This window comes from Rhipicephalus sanguineus, chromosome 5 (assembly GCF_013339695.2).
Source record: "Rhipicephalus sanguineus isolate Rsan-2018 chromosome 5, BIME_Rsan_1.4, whole genome shotgun sequence".
Lineage (NCBI taxonomy): Eukaryota > Metazoa > Arthropoda > Arachnida > Ixodida > Ixodidae > Rhipicephalus > Rhipicephalus sanguineus.
Window position 1 is genome coordinate 116,700,974 of NC_051180.1, and position 20,214 is coordinate 116,721,187.

General features: G+C 42.7%; 2 protein-coding genes across 4 annotated transcripts in view; one reads left to right on the plus strand and one right to left on the minus strand.

Moving 5' to 3' along the window:
* The window catches only part of LOC119394177 (transmembrane protein 245), a 75,131-nt gene extending 65,282 nt beyond the window's left edge, over positions 1 to 9,849 (minus strand). For 2 of the 3 annotated variants that reach the window (XM_037661435.2, XM_049415671.1), the window contains exon 1: positions 9,124 to 9,848. In XM_037661435.2, coding sequence (XP_037517363.1) covers positions 9,124 to 9,642 — 519 coding nt within the window. In that variant the 5' untranslated portion in view covers positions 9,643 to 9,848. Of the gene's footprint in view, positions 1 to 9,123 lie in introns of all 3 variants that reach the window. The other variant, XM_037661436.2, reaches the window with a different exon arrangement.
* Positions 9,850 to 10,362: 513 nt separating this feature from the next.
* On the plus strand, positions 10,363 to 17,899 carry LOC119394184 (single-strand selective monofunctional uracil DNA glycosylase). The gene is made up of 4 exons (XM_037661450.2): positions 10,363 to 10,703; positions 13,983 to 14,102; positions 15,254 to 15,421; positions 17,592 to 17,899. The coding sequence occupies exons 1-4, from the start codon at positions 10,464 to 10,466 to the stop codon at positions 17,892 to 17,894; spliced, it is 831 nt and encodes a 276-aa protein (XP_037517378.1). The 5' UTR covers positions 10,363 to 10,463; the 3' UTR covers positions 17,895 to 17,899.
* The last annotated feature ends 2,315 nt before the right edge of the window (positions 17,900 to 20,214 follow it).

A 20,214-nucleotide genomic window follows, 5' to 3' on the forward strand; every position in this document is an offset into this window, starting at 1 on the left:
CATTTCCTGAAGAGTCACATAGTTCTCATGGTCTGTTTCTACACAGCACTGCAGTTTATGCTGTTATTCTAGGCACCAACATCATTCACTATTTTCTTTGTAGTGCACATTTCATTTCCTGAAGAGTCACATAGTTCTCATGGTCTGTTTCTACACAGCACTGCAGTTTATGTTGTTATTCTAGGCACCAACATCATTCACTATTTTCTTTGTAGTGCACATTTCATTTCCTGAAGAGTCACATAGTTCTCATGGTCTGTTTCTACACAGCACTGCAGTTTATGTTGTTATTCTAGGCACCAACATCATTCACTATTTTCTTTGTAGTGCACATTTCATTTCCTGAAGAGTCACATAGTTCTCATGGTCTGTTTCTACACAGCACTGCAGTTTATGTTGTTATTCTAGGCACCAACATCATTCACTATTTTCTTTGTAGTGCACATTTCATTTCCTGAAGAGTCACATAGTTCTCATGGTCTGTTTCTACACAGCACTGCAGTTTATGTTGTTATTCTAGGCACCAACATCATTCACTATTTTCTTTGTAGTGCACATTTCATTTCCTGAAGAGTCACATAGTTCTCATGGTCTGTTTCTACACAGCACTGCAGTTTATGTTGTTATTCTAGGCACCAACATCATTCACTATTTCTTTGTAGTGCACATTTCATTTCCTGAAGAGTCACATAGTTCTCATGGTCTGTTTCTACACAGCACTGCAGTTTATGTTGTTATTCTAGGCACCAACATCATTCACTATTTCTTTGTAGTGCACATTTCATTTCCTGAAGAGTCACATAGTTCTCATGGTCTGTTTCTACACAGCACTGCAGTTTATGCTGTTATTCTAGGCACCAACATCATTCACTATTTTCTTTGTAGTGCACATTTCATTTCCTGAAGAGTCACATAGTTCTCATGGTCTGTTTCTACACAGCACTGCAGTTTATGTTGTTATTCTAGGCACCAACATCATTCACTATTTCCTTTGTAGTGCACATTTCATTTCCTGAAGAGTCACATAGTTCTCATGGTCTGTTTCTACACAGCACTGCAGTTTATGCTGTTATTCTAGGCACCAACATCATTCACTATTTCCTTTGTAGTGCACATTTCATTTCCTGAAGAGTCACATAGTTCTCATGGTCTGTTTCTACACAGCACTGCAGTTTATGTTGTTATTCTAGGCACCAACATCATTCACTATTTCCTTTGTAGTGCACATTTCATTTCCTGAAGAGTCACATAGTTCTCATGGTCTGTTTCTACACAGCACTGCAGTTTATGTTGTTATTCTAGGCACCAACATCATTCACTATTTTCTTTGTAGTGCACATTTCATTTCCTGAAGAGTCACATAGTTCTCATGGTCTGTTTCTACACAGCACTGCAGTTTATGCTGTTATTCTAGGCACCAACATCATTCACTATTTCTTTTGTAGTGCACATTTCATTTCCTGAAGAGTCACATAGTTCTCATGGTCTGTTTCTACACAGCACTGCAGTTTATGTTGTTATTCTAGGCACCAACATCATTCACTATTTCCTTTGTAGTGCACATTTCATTTCCTGAAGAGTCACATAGTTCTCATGGTCTGTTTCTACACAGCACTGCAGTTTATGTTGTTATTCTAGGCACCAACATCATTCACTATTTTCTTTGTAGTGCACATTTCATTTCCTGAAGAGTCACATAGTTCTCATGGTCTGTTTCTACACAGCACTGCAGTTTATGTTGTTATTCTAGGCACCAACATCATTCACTATTTTCTTTGTAGTGCACATTTCATTTCCTGAAGAGTCACATAGTTCTCATGGTCTGTTTCTACACAGCACTGCAGTTTATGCTGTTATTCTAGGCACCAACATCATTCACTATTTTCCTTTGTAGTGCACATTTCATTTCCTGAAGAGTCACATAGTTCTCATGGTCTGTTTCTACACAGCACTGCAGTTTATGTTGTTATTCTAGGCACCAACATCATTCACTATTTTCCTTTGTAGTGCACATTTCATTTCCTGAAGAGTCACATAGTTCTCATGGTCTGTTTCTACACAGCACTGCAGTTTATGTTGTTATTCTAGGCACCAACATCATTCACTATTTCCTTTGTAGTGCACATTTCATTTCCTGAAGAGTCACATAGTTCTCATGGTCTGTTTCTACACAGCACTGCAGTTTATGCTGTTATTCTAGGCACCAACATCATTCACTATTTCCTTTGTAGTGCACATTTCATTTCCTGAAGAGTCACATAGTTCTCATGGTCTGTTTCTACACAGCACTGCAGTTTATGCTGTTATTCTAGGCACCAACATCATTCACTATTTCCTTTGTAGTGCACATTTCATTTCCTGAAGAGTCACATAGTTCTCATGGTCTGTTTCTACACAGCACTGCAGTTTATGTTGTTATTCTAGGCACCAACATCATTCACTATTTTCCTTTGTAGTGCACATTTCATTTCCTGAAGAGTCACATAGTTCTCATGGTCTGTTTCTACACAGCACTGCAGTTTATGCTGTTATTCTAGGCACCAACATCATTCACTATTTCCTTTGTAGTGCACATTTCATTTCCTGAAGAGTCACATAGTTCTCATGGTCTGTTTCTACACAGCACTGCAGTTTATGCTGTTATTCTAGGCACCAACATCATTCACTATTTCCTTTGTAGTGCACATTTCATTTCCTGAAGAGTCACATAGTTCTCATGGTCTGTTTCTACACAGCACTGCAGTTTATGCTGTTATTCTAGGCACCAACATCATTCACTATTTTCCTTTGTAGTGCACATTTCATTTCCTGAAGAGTCGCATAGTTCTCATGGTCTGTTTCTACACAGCACTGCAGTTTATGCTGTTATTCTAGGCACCAACATCATTCACTATTTCCTTTGTAGTGCACATTTCATTTCCTGAAGAGTCACATAGTTCTCATGGTCTGTTTCTACACAGCACTGCAGTTTATGTTGTTATTCTAGGCACCAACATCATTCACTATTTCTTTGTAGTGCACATTTCATTTCCTGAAGAGTCACATAGTTCTCATGGTCTGTTTCTACACAGCACTGCAGTTTATGCTGTTATTCTAGGCACCAACATCATTCACTATTTCCTTTGTAGTGCACATTTCATTTCCTGAAGAGTCACATAGTTCTCATGGTCTGTTTCTACACAGCACTGCAGTTTATGCTGTTATTCTAGGCACCAACATCATTCACTGTTTCCTTTGTAGTGCACATTTCATTTCCTGAAGAGTCACATAGTTCTCATGGTCTGTTTCTACACAGCACTGCAGTTTATGCTGTTATTCTAGGCACCAACATCATTCACTATTTTCTTTGTAGTGCACATTTCATTTCCTGAAGAGTCACATAGTTCTCATGGTCTGTTTCTACACAGCACTGCAGTTTATGTTGTTATTCTAGGCACCAACATCATTCACTATTTTCTTTGTAGTGCACATTTCATTTCCTGAAGAGTCACATAGTTCTCATGGTCTGTTTCTACACAGCACTGCAGTTTAATTTGTTATTCTATGCACCAACATCATTCACTATTTCCTTTGTAGTGCACATTTCATTTCCTGAAGAGTCACATAGTTCTCATGGTCTGTTTCTACACAGCACTGCAGTTTATGCTGTTATTCTAGGCACCAACATCATTCACTGTTTCCTTTGTAGTGCACATTTCATTTCCTGAAGAGTCACATAGTTCTCATGGTCTGTTTCTACACAGCACTGCAGTTTATGCTGTTATTCTAGGCACCAACATCATTCACTATTTTCTTTGTAGTGCACATTTCATTTCCTGAAGAGTCACATAGTTCTCATGGTCTGTTTCTACACAGCACTGCAGTTTATGCTGTTATTCTAGGCACCAACATCATTCACTATTTCCTTTGTAGTGCACATTTCATTTCCTGAAGAGTCACATAGTTCTCATGGTCTGTTTCTACACAGCACTGCAGTTTATGCTGTTATTCTAGGCACCAACATCATTCACTGTTTCCTTTGTAGTGCACATTTCATTTCCTGAAGAGTCACATAGTTCTCATGGTCTGTTTCTACACAGCACTGCAGTTTATGCTGTTATTCTAGGCACCAACATCATTCACTGTTTCCTTTGTAGTGCACATTTCATTTCCTGAAGAGTCACATAGTTCTCATGGTCTGTTTCTACACAGCACTGCAGTTTATGCTGTTATTCTAGGCACCAACATCATTCACTGTTTCCTTTGTAGTGCACATTTCATTTCCTGAAGAGTCACATAGTTCTCATGGTCTGTTTCTACACAGCACTGCAGTTTATGCTGTTATTCTAGGCACCAACATCATTCACTATTTCCTTTGTAGTGCACATTTCATTTCCTGAAGAGTCACATAGTTCTCATGGTCTGTTTCTACACAGCACTGCAGTTTATGCTGTTATTCTAGGCACCAACATCATTCACTAGTTTCCTTTGTAGTGCACATTTCATTTCCTGAAGAGTCACATAGTTCTCATGGTCTGTTTCTACACAGCACTGCAGTTTATGCTGTTATTCTAGGCACCAACATCATTCACTGTTTCCTTTGTAGTGCACATTTCATTTCCTGAAGAGTCACATAGTTCTCATGGTCTGTTTCTACACAGCACTGCAGTTTATGATGTTATTCTAGGCACCAACATCATTCACTGTTTCCTTTGTAGTGCACATTTCATTTCCTGAAGAGTCACATAGTTCTCATGGTCTGTTTCTACACAGCACTGCAGTTTATGCTGTTATTCTAGGCACCAACATCATTCACTATTTTCTTTGTAGTGCACATTTCATTTCCTGAAGAGTCGCATAGTTCTCATGGTCTGTTTCTACACAGCACTGCAGTTTATGCTGTTATTCTAGGCACCAACATCATTCACTGTTTCCTTTGTAGTGCACATTTCATTTCCTGAAGAGTCACATAGTTCTCATGGTCTGTTTCTACACAGCACTGCAGTTTAATTTGTTATTCTATGCACCAACATCATTCACTATTTTCTTTGTAGTGCACATTTCATTTCCTGAAGAGTCACATAGTTCTCATGGTCTGTTTCTACACAGCACTGCAGTTTATGTTGTTATTCTAGGCACCAACATCATTCACTATTTCCTTTGTAGTGCACATTTCATTTCCTGAAGAGTCACATAGTTCTCATGGTCTGTTTCTACACAGCACTGCAGTTTATGCTGTTATTCTAGGCACCAACATCATTCACTATTTCCTTTGTAGTGCACATTTCATTTCCTGAAGAGTCACATAGTTCTCATGGTCTGTTTCTACACAGCACTGCAGTTTATGTTGTTATTCTAGGCACCAACATCATTCACTATTTTCTTTGTAGTGCACATTTCATTTCCTGAAGAGTCACATAGTTCTCATGGTCTGTTTCTACACAGCACTGCAGTTTAATTTGTTATTCTATGCACCAACATCATTCACTGTTTCCTTTGTAGTGCACATTTCATTTCCTGAAGAGTCACATAGTTCTCATGGTCTGTTTCTACACAGCACTGCAGTTTATGCTGTTATTCTAGGCACCAACATCATTCACTGTTTTCTTTGTAGTGCACATTTCATTTCCTGAAGAGTCACATAGTTCTCATGGTCTGTTTCTACACAGCACTGCAGTTTATGCTGTTATTCTAGGCACCAACATCATTCACTATTTTCTTTGTAGTGCACATTTCATTTCCTGAAGAGTCACATAGTTCTCATGGTCTGTTTCTACACAGCACTGCAGTTTATGTTGTTATTCTAGGCACCAACATCATTCACTATTTTCTTTGTAGTGCACATTTCATTTCCTGAAGAGTCGCATAGTTCTCATGGTCTGTTTCTACACAGCACTGCAGTTTATGTTGTTATTCTAGGCACCAACATCATTCACTATTTTCTTTGTAGTGCACATTTCATTTCCTGAAGAGTCACATAGTTCTCATGGTCTGTTTCTACACAGCACTGCAGTTTATGCTGTTATTCTAGGCACCAACATCATTCACTATTTTCTTTGTAGTGCACATTTCATTTCCTGAAGAGTCACATAGTTCTCATGGTCTGTTTCTACACAGCACTGCAGTTTATGTTGTTATTCTAGGCACCAACATCATTCACTATTTCTTTGTAGTGCACATTTCATTTCCTGAAGAGTCACATAGTTCTCATGGTCTGTTTCTACACAGCACTGCAGTTTATGTTGTTATTCTAGGCACCAACATCATTCACTATTTTCTTTGTAGTGCACATTTCATTTCCTGAAGAGTCACATAGTTCTCATGGTCTGTTTCTACACAGCACTGCAGTTTATGTTGTTATTCTAGGCACCAACATCATTCACTATTTTCTTTGTAGTGCACATTTCATTTCCTGAAGAGTCGCATAGTTCTCATGGTCTGTTTCTACACAGCACTGCAGTTTATGTTGTTACTCTAGGCACCAACATCATTCACTATTTTCTTTGTAGTGCACATTTCATTTCCTGAAGAGTCACATAGTTCTCATGGTCTGTTTCTACACAGCACTGCAGTTTATGTTGTTATTCTAGGCACCAACATCATTCACTATTTTCTTTGTAGTGCACATTTCATTTCCTGAAGAGTCACATAGTTCTCATGGTCTGTTTCTACACAGCACTGCAGTTTATGTTGTTATTCTATGCACCAACATCATTCACTATTTCCTTTGTAGTGCACATTTCATTTCCTGAAGAGTCACATAGTTCTCATGGTCTGTTTCTACACAGCACTGCAGTTTATGCTGTTATTCTAGGCACCAACATCATTCACTATTTCCTTTGTAGTGCACATTTCATTTCCTGAAGAGTCACATAGTTCTCATGGTCTGTTTCTACACAGCACTGCAGTTTATGTTGTTACTCTAGGCACCAACATCATTCACTATTTTCTTTGTAGTGCACATTTCATTTCCTGAAGAGTCGCATAGTTCTCATGGTCTGTTTCTACACAGCACTGCAGTTTATGCTGTTATTCTAGGCACCAACATCATTCACTATTTCCTTTGTAGCGCACATTTCATTTCCTGAAGAGTCACATAGTTCTCATGGTCTGTTTCTACACAGCACTGCAGTTTATGTTGTTATTCTAGGCACCAACATCATTCACTATTTCCTTTGTAGTGCACAGAAAGTTCGTGTTGTGAACAGAGTGGCCCAGCAATCCATATGTCACACCGTGGCAGTGACCACGCCAACGGCACATTGGCAAGCAAGCAAGGATATGATTTAGGCATATAAACTTCCTACTGCAATAAAGCAATGTCTTGCACAGCCATATGTAAGTCATAGTGCCACAGCTGCTGCACGCACTTAATTTCCCATGGCATACTCATGATGCTGTGGCCGATCATGACGCCCTTTGTAACGGGTTGGCAGCTTTCAACCACCCACTCATTACGTAATTCACATGGTATGATGCATGGTGCGATTCTATAATGCAATAATTACATCTGTTAACGAGACTGCGTGACCCCTTGTCCGATATGACGACTGTATAGGGTCCTTTTACAAAGTGCTTACAAGCGCTCGCGTGGCTCTGTGGTAGAATACTTGACTGCCGCACAAAATATTTGGGTTCGATTCTGGCTTGATCCTTAAATTTTATTTTAACTGACTAAGGTCATGTGGGGTTTTTTAACACACAATTCACATTTTCCAAGGTCAGGGTCAGACGTGGCACTTATAGCTGTCGCCTGCAGAATTTTTCCAAGTTTTCAATCTACTACCTGAGCCAACCAATAAGCAAAAGAATGATGCCCTTAAATGCTCACAATACCTTTTCCTGAATACAATTCCTGGACCAGCATGTCAGCTCTTCCCATCGACAACTGTGTCAGCATTTCTATACTGTTTCAAAATGTGGCACTAGCTGACTTCGAAAAGGTGCAAACCCATAACGGCTTGTCGTGCCAGTTGTGAGCCCAGTCGGCAAGAGAGTGGCACCGTTCAGCGTGTGGGAGTAAACAGTCGTTTGATGAACCAGCCACAACCGCAACGAGCAGCGCGTGGCACAGGAGGGCACAAACAACTGTGCGTATCCCTGACTGAGTACAAACGTCTTGAGGCTCAAGTTGTTTTGCAAGCACCTGGGTTGGAGCCAAGTCTCAACTCGAGGCAAAGTAGCAGGCTTCAAAAAAAGCCGCAGGGCCCCCCCTCCCCCCACCGTCCATGAGAAATTAGAGCTGGCAACGACCACAAGAAACAAACAAAGTTCAAAGCTGAATGTGCAAGCGTTTCAACCCCGAGAGGTTTCTAATGGGGCCCTGCACCAGAGCGAGAGGCTGACGGAGATTGCCACAGTGCCAAAAGGAAATCTCCGCTTTGCTCTGGTGAACTGAAGCCAACGAGATCGGTTCACCTTTCCTATATATGAGAACTGGTTTCTTTCTGTTTGTTTTTTATTCTATCGAGTTTTGCAAAGTTACAATTGCGCTGAATTCGCACTTGGGTGGTTTATTTACAACACCCTACATAATGTGTACAAGTTCAAATGAAGATAAGAAACCGAAATTTGTCTTGACTGGCAAAATGTCAACACATTCCGCGACGAACTGCACAAAATAGCACCCTGCGACACACGGACATGTTACAAAGTCTGACCCCAGTGTGTGTCAGAATTTTTCTTTCTGCGTAGCCAAAATAATGATCAATTTATGCATTGGAGAAACCACGCCGGCGTACGGCGCGGTAATTTCTGTGTTTTTTTTTTTTTCATTACCACGCGAATGTGGCACTCGTGTGCGGTATTCGAACCCGTGTCCTCTCGCTGCGTAGCAGAATGCCAGAGCCGCTGAGCCACTCAGACAGGTGGGTGCGACGTTAAGTAGGTCAATCCTTCACGGCTAATTCAAACAAATACCAACTAGCTTGCCGCTTACACAAGTAAAGATTACGAGTAAAATGGCTCGCTCGCAGACACACAAACTGATTTGGCAAGCATAAGGTTGTGCTTTCAGCGCCTAGAGGCTGCTAACGATCACAGAACGACACCGTCAACGATGCAATGCAGCCCTCCCTCGCTCCCCACAAAAAGCTAACTAGCCGAAAACTTAGGCCACAAGGTGGTCCCCGAGGTGGCACCTACCATCCATCCCGAGGCGAAGATCTCCATCGTGGCAGAGACGATGTGGTAGAAGACACGCAGGACGGCGAACACTTTCCAGGCCACCGTGACGGGCAGGAAGTGGTGCGCGAAGTAGACGAGGGGCACCACTATGGAGGCGGCAAGGAACCACTTGAAGTACTGCAGCACCGTGTTGCAGGCGCGCTCGGCCACGCTGTCGACCACCTGGAAGGGCAGGCAGAACACGCCCACGGCCAACGGGGTGCCTGCCTCGCGTAGCGCGTCCAGCCATCCGCCCAGGAGTAGGCACAGCGACCGCTTGAATGGGTGAAGCACCGAGCCGAACAGCAGAGCCCACAGGAGCGGGCCCAGGAAGGGCTGCAGTATGAAGTACACGGCCACACCGGCTGCGCTCACGAAGGCGGCGAACACCAGCGTGGCCGTGTTGTACACGGCCAGCTTGAGCGCCTTCTCATGGCCCTGAGGTACGAAGCTGAGGATCTCGAACGGCGAGCGGGACACGTCCTTCGTCGCTGCCATCGCCGCTCAGCTGTTTCAGCGTGCGGGCGGGGGGATCATCGCGTTACTACGGCATCCGCCCAGCCTCGCGGGTTCGGCCACCGACGACGCTACGAGCGAAGACAACACGTCACACCATCCCGCGCTGCCACGAATTGCGACGTTACCAGAAGGACTCGTAAGAATCGAGCGACAACGGTTTTGGAAACTGGCAGGCAGCACCGGCAGCACGGGCAGCACGTCGTAAGGTTGGTAAGGTAACTTCGTATGTTTGTTTACCTACTTGCTGGTTCAGCAAGGTAATGATGATGATGATAGCCGTAGAGTAAAATATAGCCGGAACAACCAAAAACCAGGCAGTGCGTTTGTAATTAGAATAGTAATAAAAATAAATTAATTAGAACGTGAAACTATTTAGATAAAGAAAAGAGGCAATAGATAAATAGTGTTCAAATTGCCTAAATTCCTTGTTTTAGTGTGCTTAGCAGCGCTAAGTTTTTACAGCGGCAGCTAGTCAAACTAATTTTACGTAACCATGACGTAACAAACATATCAATTAAAAAGCGCAGCAATCATTTTTGATAAACGGTACTACTTTATTGAAAATGATTTTTTTTAATAATTCAAATCAACATCAAGTTTAAACGTTAACGTTTTTTGTGTGTGCTTGAGTTGGCTATTGATGACTATGGCAGGATCTTGTTACGGTTTTTGTTTGCTGTGGTCGCCAGTTCTGTGTTTGCTCTGTGTGCGTTGACAGCGGTTCGCTACGAAGTGCAGTGTTTGCTCTTAAAAGAGACGCGACGCGATCGACTATCAGCAACAGTTGCCTGGCAGTGCGCATGACGTGCAATGATGCCACCGCCGGCGACGAAATTGCGGACGCCTTCCTCGCCATCGAACAGAATCAGAGCGAACTGCTTTCACGCATTCCGTACGGCTCCAAAGTTTCCCACGTGTATAATCCCCTGGAATACGCCCGCGAAACGCACGAGTGCTTTGTGCGTAAATACTGCAGGACTAGAAAGCGGGTGCTGTTTCTTGGCATGAACCCTGGCCCCTTCGGCATGGCTCAAAACGGGGTACATTTTCCCCTTTTCTGCCCGTCCTGTGTTCGAATTAGCCTGCGTGTGCAGTACATCCACTAATGGTAATCATGGAAACCTGTCACTACTGTACTAAGGAACGTGCGGAGTGAAGTGCAAGTACGCGCACGTGACGTAATCGTGGTTCTTGTTTCTGTTTTCTGTGTGCGCGTTTCGATCACGTTGGTTTCGATTGAGCACTCTTTCGTGTTGTCATCGGCTAAATCATTAATTTGTATACGTCACGCTAAAATGAGCCGTCTTTGTGAACCGTTAGATTTGGCAGCTGCAGTTTCGTCACCAGAACTTGTGTGGTAGAAGAGATGGTTGAGATCCCCAAGCCGTAACGTCGATCAGCTGTAATTAGTGCACGGTTGACATGGCAACAGCACTCACTGCAAATTGGGAACTAAATTAGGCGCCTCAGCTACTGCTTAAGGCGAATAAGTTTGATGATGTACAGATGCAAGAATCCACCCGGCCACACCACTCATGTTCCAATCAATAAGCACACTGCAATATGCCACGTACTGTAAACATATATATATATATATATCTCTTTTGCTGTGTATGCTTGCCAACGTTTGCAACGCAACTGCAGCAAAAAGAGCTAATGCATCAACATTGGGTAAAGCACATTAATTTATTATGTCATAATGAGAATTAACTTTCAAGATGTGCTTCGTCTTAACTAGCTGCATAAGAACTTGATCACCACTCATAGCTGTGTGTTTTCTGATATCAGATTTGTATAAGCTTTACTTTGGCATCTGCCACAAAGGGATGAGTTTGGAATCCTTGTTATCACGTGACGTGCTTTATGGTATCTTTTTTGTGGTAAATGTGACATTTCACAGTTAACTGCAGCTTACATTATATTCTACAATTCGTACCTTTGTTCACACACAGGAAATGCTCAGAATGTATCATCATTGATGGGAATGCAAGTGGCTGTTTTAAAGTAGTTTACCGTTGCCCCACTGGCAAAATCTTCCACACGTCTTTTCAATAATGCGAAATCTAGAGCTCCTCTTTCAGGCTAGATTAACATTAAACATTTGTATTATGTACCATTAATAAACATGCAACTCTGCACAAAGTTAATTGACCAAAAATACATTCTCATCAGTAGCAAAGAAAACATTGCAATGAAAGTCTATGTTGAGGGCTGACGAGGTCAGCAGAATGAAATGCCCAAAAAGCTTGGCTGAAAGGGGAAAAAGCTTATGTGAAAAGTTAATGCTATTGTGTTGAAAAACACAGTACACACATTTATTTAAAAAAAAAACGCTCTAACAAATCTTTTTACAAACCTTGATTGAGGTACGCCTTTGCAGCATGCAAAAAGGTGATTTTTTTTCCTGTTGCTACAGGCAACAATGATGGTAATGTATGAAACAATGAAAGGCAGCAATGAAGTGTGGCAACGTGAAAGGACAAGTCACTTCGATGAAAGACAAGACTGCCATATCAAAAGCGGCTGATCACAGTGCTGCTCCAAACTGCTCCAAAAGATAAATGCTGCTCCATGCTGCTCCGAACTGTAATTTTTGTTAGTAATTGCTCCGGACCTGTTCCGAAATGGCGCTGGTAAACTGAAAGCAATGAACTTTAAGCACATGATCATCCAGCGAGCCTGAACGAAACAAAAAACAAGCTGTCTGTCTACTATCATTCTATACTCGCAGACAACTTTTCTTGGCAATGAAGAGAAGGCTGCAGAGCCAAACTATGCATGTGCTACCACTGAAGAATATAGTCCCACAATTGCGTCCGTGTTTTCTGCATGAGAATTAAAAACAACAACATTGTTCTATTTTCTATGGGACACTCTTTGAAAGGAGGTGCAGCACACACGAAGGAGATATAAAATTTATATTTGTTTTACTTTACGCAGTGTCATTTCATGTTTTTGCACGTGTGAAAACGTTGCACCTTTTACGTGCACCTCACAGTCAAAATAACGTCTCTGTCTTCAGGTGAGCACTTGTCACCCTCTAGCTTTTCCAATGACTCACCAAAGGAGCTTGTGACAAATTTCAAAATGGCTGTCTAAGCAGACAAAGCAAATAGTATGGAATGTTATTATTCGACCATGGCCACTCGAATAATCGAACAGCCGTCACAGGAGATACGGATGGTTCACAAACTGAAACTAAATTCTAAACGCGTGCCAAACCGGACTACTTCGCGGAGCAGTACATGTGCAATAGCTCCGCCCCCATAGCCTTTCCTTCATTGCCAAGAAAAGTCCGCAAGTATAGTATGTATAGTATGCTAGTATGGAGTTTCTATACTAGCTCCATACTAGCATATCGACAATGCCACAAGTAGTGACATTCTCACATTTATCACTTTGTCAGCTCCGGCCTCATTTTTGCCACAAAAAATGACAAGGCTGTTTTTTCAACCTATCCATACTTAGTTTCTTGTTTCTTTTTTTTAAATGCAGGCTATTTTGGTCAAATATGAAAAAACAGATTGCTTTGCTCTATTACCGATTATATAAACTGCTGTACGTGATTGTGGTTTATTTTATGATTTGGGGCTTAGCTTTATCGGTTTTATATCATTTCTACCACAAGTACCCAACAATTTAAGCATATAGCTCATCTTACTTAGTGTTCAGTGGCCACCCATCTGCTTAATTATTTGTTTGTTGCAATTTGCAGTGATAACTGTATGTGCAATATGTTTAGTAATAAGCATTAATACTTATGAGATGCTTAAATAATGCTTTAAACTCCAGGAGTAGATTGGAATAGTTTGCCATCTGCTCCAAAAATGCCAATAGCTGCTCCAAACTAGCATTTTTTCTGCTCCAGAATGTGCTCCAAAAAGCAAAATGTCGCTTCCATCACTGTGATCACCAACAAGACCATGATCGAGGGTGCTTTGGTTATTGAGAAACAGTGCATACAAACACTCGTGTGACCGGGGCACGTTTGAGAGCCAAGTTTGTGTTCACCCGCAGTTCTTTACACTCGCCAGCGCGCAGTTTTTTTGCGAACTGTGCCGCTGCCACCAAAATTTATGACTCATAGAAGCTTAACGTTACTCCTTAAATTAAAAAGTAACTTTAAGCACTATGAGCACCATTAAAAAAATAACAAAGCAATGTAAACGGCCACAAGAAAGGTAGAAACTATTACTGTGCAACCTAATTACACACAGGGAGCAGAATGTCTCAGAGTCAGTAGTAAATTGTGTTGGTCAGGTAATGGCTATTATATATGACAACAGTTATACGAGCAGTTTTGTTTTTTTTCTCTGCAGGTGCCATTTGGTGACACGGCACACGTCGTCGGCTGGCTCGGAATCAAAGGCCATGTAGCCAAGCCAAAGCACGAGCATCCTCGAAGGCCTGTGTTGGGCCTTGGCTGCACCAGGAGTGAGGCAGGTAGCCCTTCCTTAGAATGACAGAGAGTTGAGCTAGTTGGGAACTATTCATTGCAAATGTGGGTGGGCCTGCAAATACTGATGCAAGAACTGGACAAAATAAACACTGGCATTTTGTGTACCTAACTCTCAAATTCAAAATCTGCCTTCCGGCACTTGGACGCCACACTGTTATTGACTCCAGTAATGGTTTAGGCATTCATGCGTGTTGGCAGGCTCTACTGGACTTGCCTGTGCCTCCAATCTTGGCCACCGCGGCTGCATTTCCGATGGAGGCGAGAATGCTTGAGGCCTGTGTGTTTGGATTTAGGTGCACGTTAAAGAACCCCAGATGGTCGAAATTTCTGGAGTCCTCCACTACAGCATATCTCATAATCATATCGTGGTTTTGGGACGTTAAACCCCAACATTAAAAAAAATAAAAGGAAGTGATGTCCTTCAGGCTCCGGGCAATACCACAAGCAATGTTAATCCTGCTTGGCAACCCTGTATTGCAAGAGCCACAGCCGACACCCTTTTTGGCAGTTGACACACAATTGACACAGCTGATAGCTGATTTGGCACATTCACATTCATTCTGCCTGTCCCTTCCTTTTCTTGCCTTAATAGCTTGTCAATATTGTACTCACACTTTTCAAAGAGTAGTGCTGTTGACCATAAAGGTCTATATTCCATTTGCTTTCAATGCTGTCCATAAGAACAATTTTATTTATGGCAAAATGAAGGGTAGGCAAGTGAAGTGTGTGGCATTTCAAACATTGACTTCACCTGTGCATTGTGTGAGAATCACTGCTCTTAGGAATTCCAAGGGGCTGTCTTTCGCATGCAGGGTCGTCCGGTGGTGTAGACACCTTGTCTAGATATGAATGTCCAGGTGTTTAAAACTAACATGAATGACTAAAATGCGAGGTGCTCAATTTAGTTAAACCATTACTGAACAACAAAAAATAGCAAGTCTAAACTTAGAAGAAACCATAGCTGTGGAAGGACTGTCCCATATATGACTAAGTGCCAGCCGGGAAATGCTGACAGACACATTGCACGAACTGGTTGCGGTTATTGCAATAATGCAACATGCTAAAGAATATGCAACAGCGCAATGCTTTTTTATAGAGAGGTGTGTGTGTTTTGCAATACGCATACTGCAGGTGAGCGGCCATCGCTTCTGGGGCCTACTTCGCGAGCTCACCATTGGCGGGGAGCTGCTCCGAGGTCCCTGGTTTGTGCACAACTACTGTCCCCTCGTGTTCCTGCTCCCCTCCGGTGCCAACCTGACACCCAACAAGCTGCCCCTCGAAGCCCGCCAGCATCTTCAGGCATGACGTGCAGTTTATGCTTGCTGTTTGCCAGTCTTTTTGACCCCACAGTGGTAATCTGATGGCAGCAGCATTCTCATAAGGATTAATTGCGAAAATGCTCTTGTATATTTAGATCTAGCTGCACAATCATGAATTCCCGGCAGTGTAAAGAAATCTGATGCCCCCTCACTATGTCTCTGACAGCTCGCAAGTTGCTCTGTATACTGTATATTATTTCTGATTGGGCCTTTGGGTTTCCCTTGCATGTTCCTTCACCACCTGTAGTAAGAGCCGTGCACTTGACAAAAATCTGGCTCGGTGATGTGCGATTCCCCAAGCAGATCCAGTATAAACGAATGTAGGAAATGGATGTAACAAAATTTTTCGTCCCCACCAGTCTTTCTTGTGTTACAGTTACAATTTTTGTCATAAAAATATCTGTTTTGTTAAATGTTAGGTTATATCATTCATAGTTTAACTTTTATTTTTTACATGCTGCCAAACATATAAATAAAAATTCTAGACACACCTTCTATTCTATCCTGTACCCACATAGCTTAAGGGACCCCCCGGCACCAAAGCTGAAACCTCAAGATGTCTGCGTTTCTGTGTTGTTTGATTGTCCTGTACACGTGGGCACTTCTGACCGATTATAAGTGCGGGACGTTACCTTTAATATATTTTAATTTGGTTTTAAAGTAAGCGTGAGTGCTCATCTGAGCTGGCAGCACCTTGCGACATCGCCACTGGTATGACGTAGACCGAGGCCCCGCGTTACATTCCATGAGTAAAGCGAGTATTTTCGACGTCACAGAAGTTTTGCGGGGCACGCACAATACTACGACTGGCACCCGGCAAGGAGTTTGTCACCCCCTCTCGCTCTGTTGTCAGGCTGCTCTTGACGTAGTTCCGACTGCTTCGGCCAGGAATGCTTTTTGGGGGGGGGGCACGCGCTTAACAGTACTAAAGCACCCACATCGTTTCATTCTTTACTGCGCACGGGGCCCCCGATTTTAAAACTGCGCTTTCAGCGATGCCAAAGCTTGAGTGCACGTGATCTTAGGCACTCCCCCCCTGTGGGGTGCTAGTTTCTTATGGTGTTTAGGCAGGCATTTTGAACTGATGCAAAATTGTTCTCAATTAACGACACTAGCATTAGCTACACAATGCATTAGAGCAGTTACAATTCAGTTTCGGGATTACCAGACAGAGCTGCAAATTACAGTAAAAGAGTCGCAAACACAACTTTCGCTGTCAGTGTCATTTAATGACAGCATTCTCAGGGCAGGTTGCATTCCCCTTGTTAAATATTATTTCGGAAGGGCGGCAAAGACGAAGCGACAAGCGAGCGTAGACCCTAGTGTGTGCCTGCATTCCATTTTTTTTAGGTTTTAACCCAGTGTCAAATAAACAAGACATTCCTACTCTGGCTCCGCTTCCTTGTTTTCAACACCCCCTCCTGGGAAATGTACCTTCGAAAAGTCCATACTCTGTGGGCTGCCTATTCCATCCTCCAGAGTGTACACCGAGCATCTCGGAGCTATGGGTGGTGGTGGCGGTAGAAAGCATTTGTTATAGGTGTGGACTTGTACAGCCCTACATACCGGTTGGAGTCCTTAGTCCGGGACGCTATTGGTTGAAGCTGCCTGTCTGGCCCTCTTGACCAAGGCCTTTTGGGCCTCAAAGTCTGAGCAACCTATCAGGGCCGCCTCCTAGACGTCTTGGGTAGGGTTGGGGTGGGAAACGAGAGCCAAATTTTTCTGGCAGGCCCACACCATGCGATAGGTGTCTGTCACTTCATCATAGTGTTGGTAGCTGCCAATGATCGTAGGATCAAAGTGTTCCATTACTGCCAGGCACAGCATTGCGTTAGTGTATAAGCGAAGTAGCACACGTTTGTACGCTTTCCCTAGTCCCTTAACGTGTTACCGGCGATGGCCAATCCAGCAGGCACGTGAAGTGGCACAAACCAATGGGGCCACGACACTAGGGCTTCACTCGCAGGGAATGTTCATCCCTTGATAATTTTCTCTCTTCCTTTAGTCCTAGTCTGCCGGTGCTGAAATGTTGCCCCCCCCCCCCCCCCAAGTCTTTCATTAACCATGACAGTCCCTGGAATTTGTATATTACTTCAAAGTGGCATACACACACTGTACTTCGAGACTTTCACCTGGGTTGTCCTTTGCAGGCAATATGTGATGCAGCCCTGTTATCTGTGCTGGAGCTGCTGAGACCAGAGGCTATAGTTGGCATAGGCTGCTATGCTAGGGACAGAGCACTCTCAGCACTCTCTGCAAGCCCCTTCGAACCACCTCGTGTGCTCTGCCTCACCCATCCAAGCCCAGCCAGCCCAAAGGCCAACCGTGGCTGGCATGCACTGGCCCTCTCGGAGCTGCTTTCGTTTGGACTCATCTCGGCCAATGTTGCCGACAGGGCCAGTGCAGAGCTGTGTCCTGCTTCCCAACTACTGAGTAAAACTGTTGCCACTTGACCAAACTGAAGCACATGGGGCCAATTTGGAACTGCGTGCTACTTCCTTACAGATTCATTTTTTTTTTTCAGGCAGGGGTCCAGCTTCAACAGGGCTATTGATAAAGCATTAACGGTTTCCACAGCAAACCACCACTGCACCTTTCAAAAGTCAAGCACTCCCATATATATGCTTTGCCCAGTAGAAAAGTGCCAGCAAGCCATTTTTATGCGAGGGTCAATGCCACACTGAAGCAATCAGTAGCAAGGCATGTTGTCGGGCTAGTCGGTTCATGGTTTCAAAAATGTTTTGAACTGTGCGATGAAGACGAGATGATGAAAACATGAACACACTCGTGTTCCAGTTTCCACCGTCTTGATCGGTGAAAACCTTTTTGCAATCATTAGCGTAGCCAATTTTTATCTTGAACTTGGTTACAGCGCAACACTAGACAAGGACAAAAGGGAGGAAACAAAACACTGCACTGACTCTCAAATGATATTTTATTGAACTGTGAACAATTCAATAAATCATCAGTTGAGAGGCAGCACAGTGCTGTCTGTGTTCCTGGCCCAACTTGCTGCCTTGTAACCAATTTGAGTCGGGGGGTTCAACTATATTATGTATGCTTGTGCATGCATTTGTATGTGTGCATGTATACATATATTATATATACATGTAAAATAAAAAAAACTTTGCTGGGGGGAGTTTCCTGGCTATGCCAGTGGAAGCTTATGCCCATCTTGGTACTCAAGTGTGGGTATACCTAGCTGCAAACAAGCTAATAAAGGCAGTCTCATTAGACATGCATTGGAGGCCACAACATACCTGCCAACCTCCTCTAAGCTGTGCAACTTACTGATCAGTTCCCTTCTATGAGTATTAAACTTGCAACGACATTTAAACAGGGTTCATAGTGGTCCTTGAAACCCGTGAAAACCCTGGAATTTTCAAATAGCATTTTCAAGGCCTTGAAAACCCTTAACTTTTGTAGGTCCTTAAATGTCCTTGAATTTTGTCAATACACTTTTGTTGAGCCAATTTTTAGCACTTACATTTTGGATAGTTCTGTGCGAATAATCGAGCTCATATTACACGGTTCCAATTTGCTATGACATTAATTTAATATTTGAAAGTATTTAAAAAGAACAAATACGTATTCTACCACGTGTAACCCTCCTTAAAGACTGTTTCACTGCAATACGGGACTGCTGCGCCGAGAAACGACCTTGTCAAGGGAAATCCGTCCCAGCACAAAGCCACACTTCTGCACTTCAGTCATTCTTTGTATTAGCGTCTTATATTGCCCAAGTATGAGAAATTTTAAAACTTGTTATTTTTGCGCATATACTTTGCATCTTACTACAATTTAAATCCCGCTACTATTTGAATTCACTTCAAAATTATTCGACACTAATTGCCATTCACTTTAGCCTAGAAAGTGATGTTCGCATGAGCCTTCTTTTGATCAGAGGGTCGAGGATTTTATTGTGCGTCAGTGGAGAGTGAAGGGTACCCGACCCAATTGCAAATGTTTGTGTGTGCATATATGCTCATCAGGTGAACGTGTTGATCGCCTAGTTGGTACTTGCTACGAGACATAATTGCCCGTAAAAGGACACAGTTGGAAGCGCTGCCAGTGTTTTTTCCTGCATTTTTGTTATATTAACGGCGATTGTCATCTATATATTCATATAAGGTTAAAAAATTCCAAGGCTGGCAATGCACATTTTGTGTGTCACGTGCACACATACTCATGCAATGCATCCATATTGCGAGGTGAATCAGCAGAATACTGAAACCTGCAGAAAACAGTGAACAAAATGCGAGCAAAAAGAGGAAATGTGCAAATTCCTGTAGTTGGCAATTGTGTGCAATGAAGAATGTGCTTCATGCTGTAAAAGCTGGAGTTTCCTTTTTCTACGATCTCAAGAAGTGTTTCAAGTCCTTGAAAATCTTTCGCGAGGTGCTTGAAAGTCCTTAAAAACCATTGAATTTTTTTCTTTCAAAGTTGCCATGAACCCTGCATTAGCCATCAGCATCCTGGCAATAGCTTTGCACTACATACAGGGTCAGTCAAAAGGTCCCAGGCCTCTATCCCATGTATTCCTATGGTAGCATTGCCTGGAACTTTTGATGGACGGTATATTGAAGTACCTCATTTTAACCAGCAATTTACAAGCACTATAACCTTGGAAAGTGCACACCTTTGCACTAAACTAAAAGTGCCAAATTAGATACTGCAACTCGCACTTAATTTGGTCCAGCTTAATGCAAACCTAGGCAGTGAAAAATTATGACTCTGCCACTATGAAAATATATCCACCCACCAAGTAGCCCC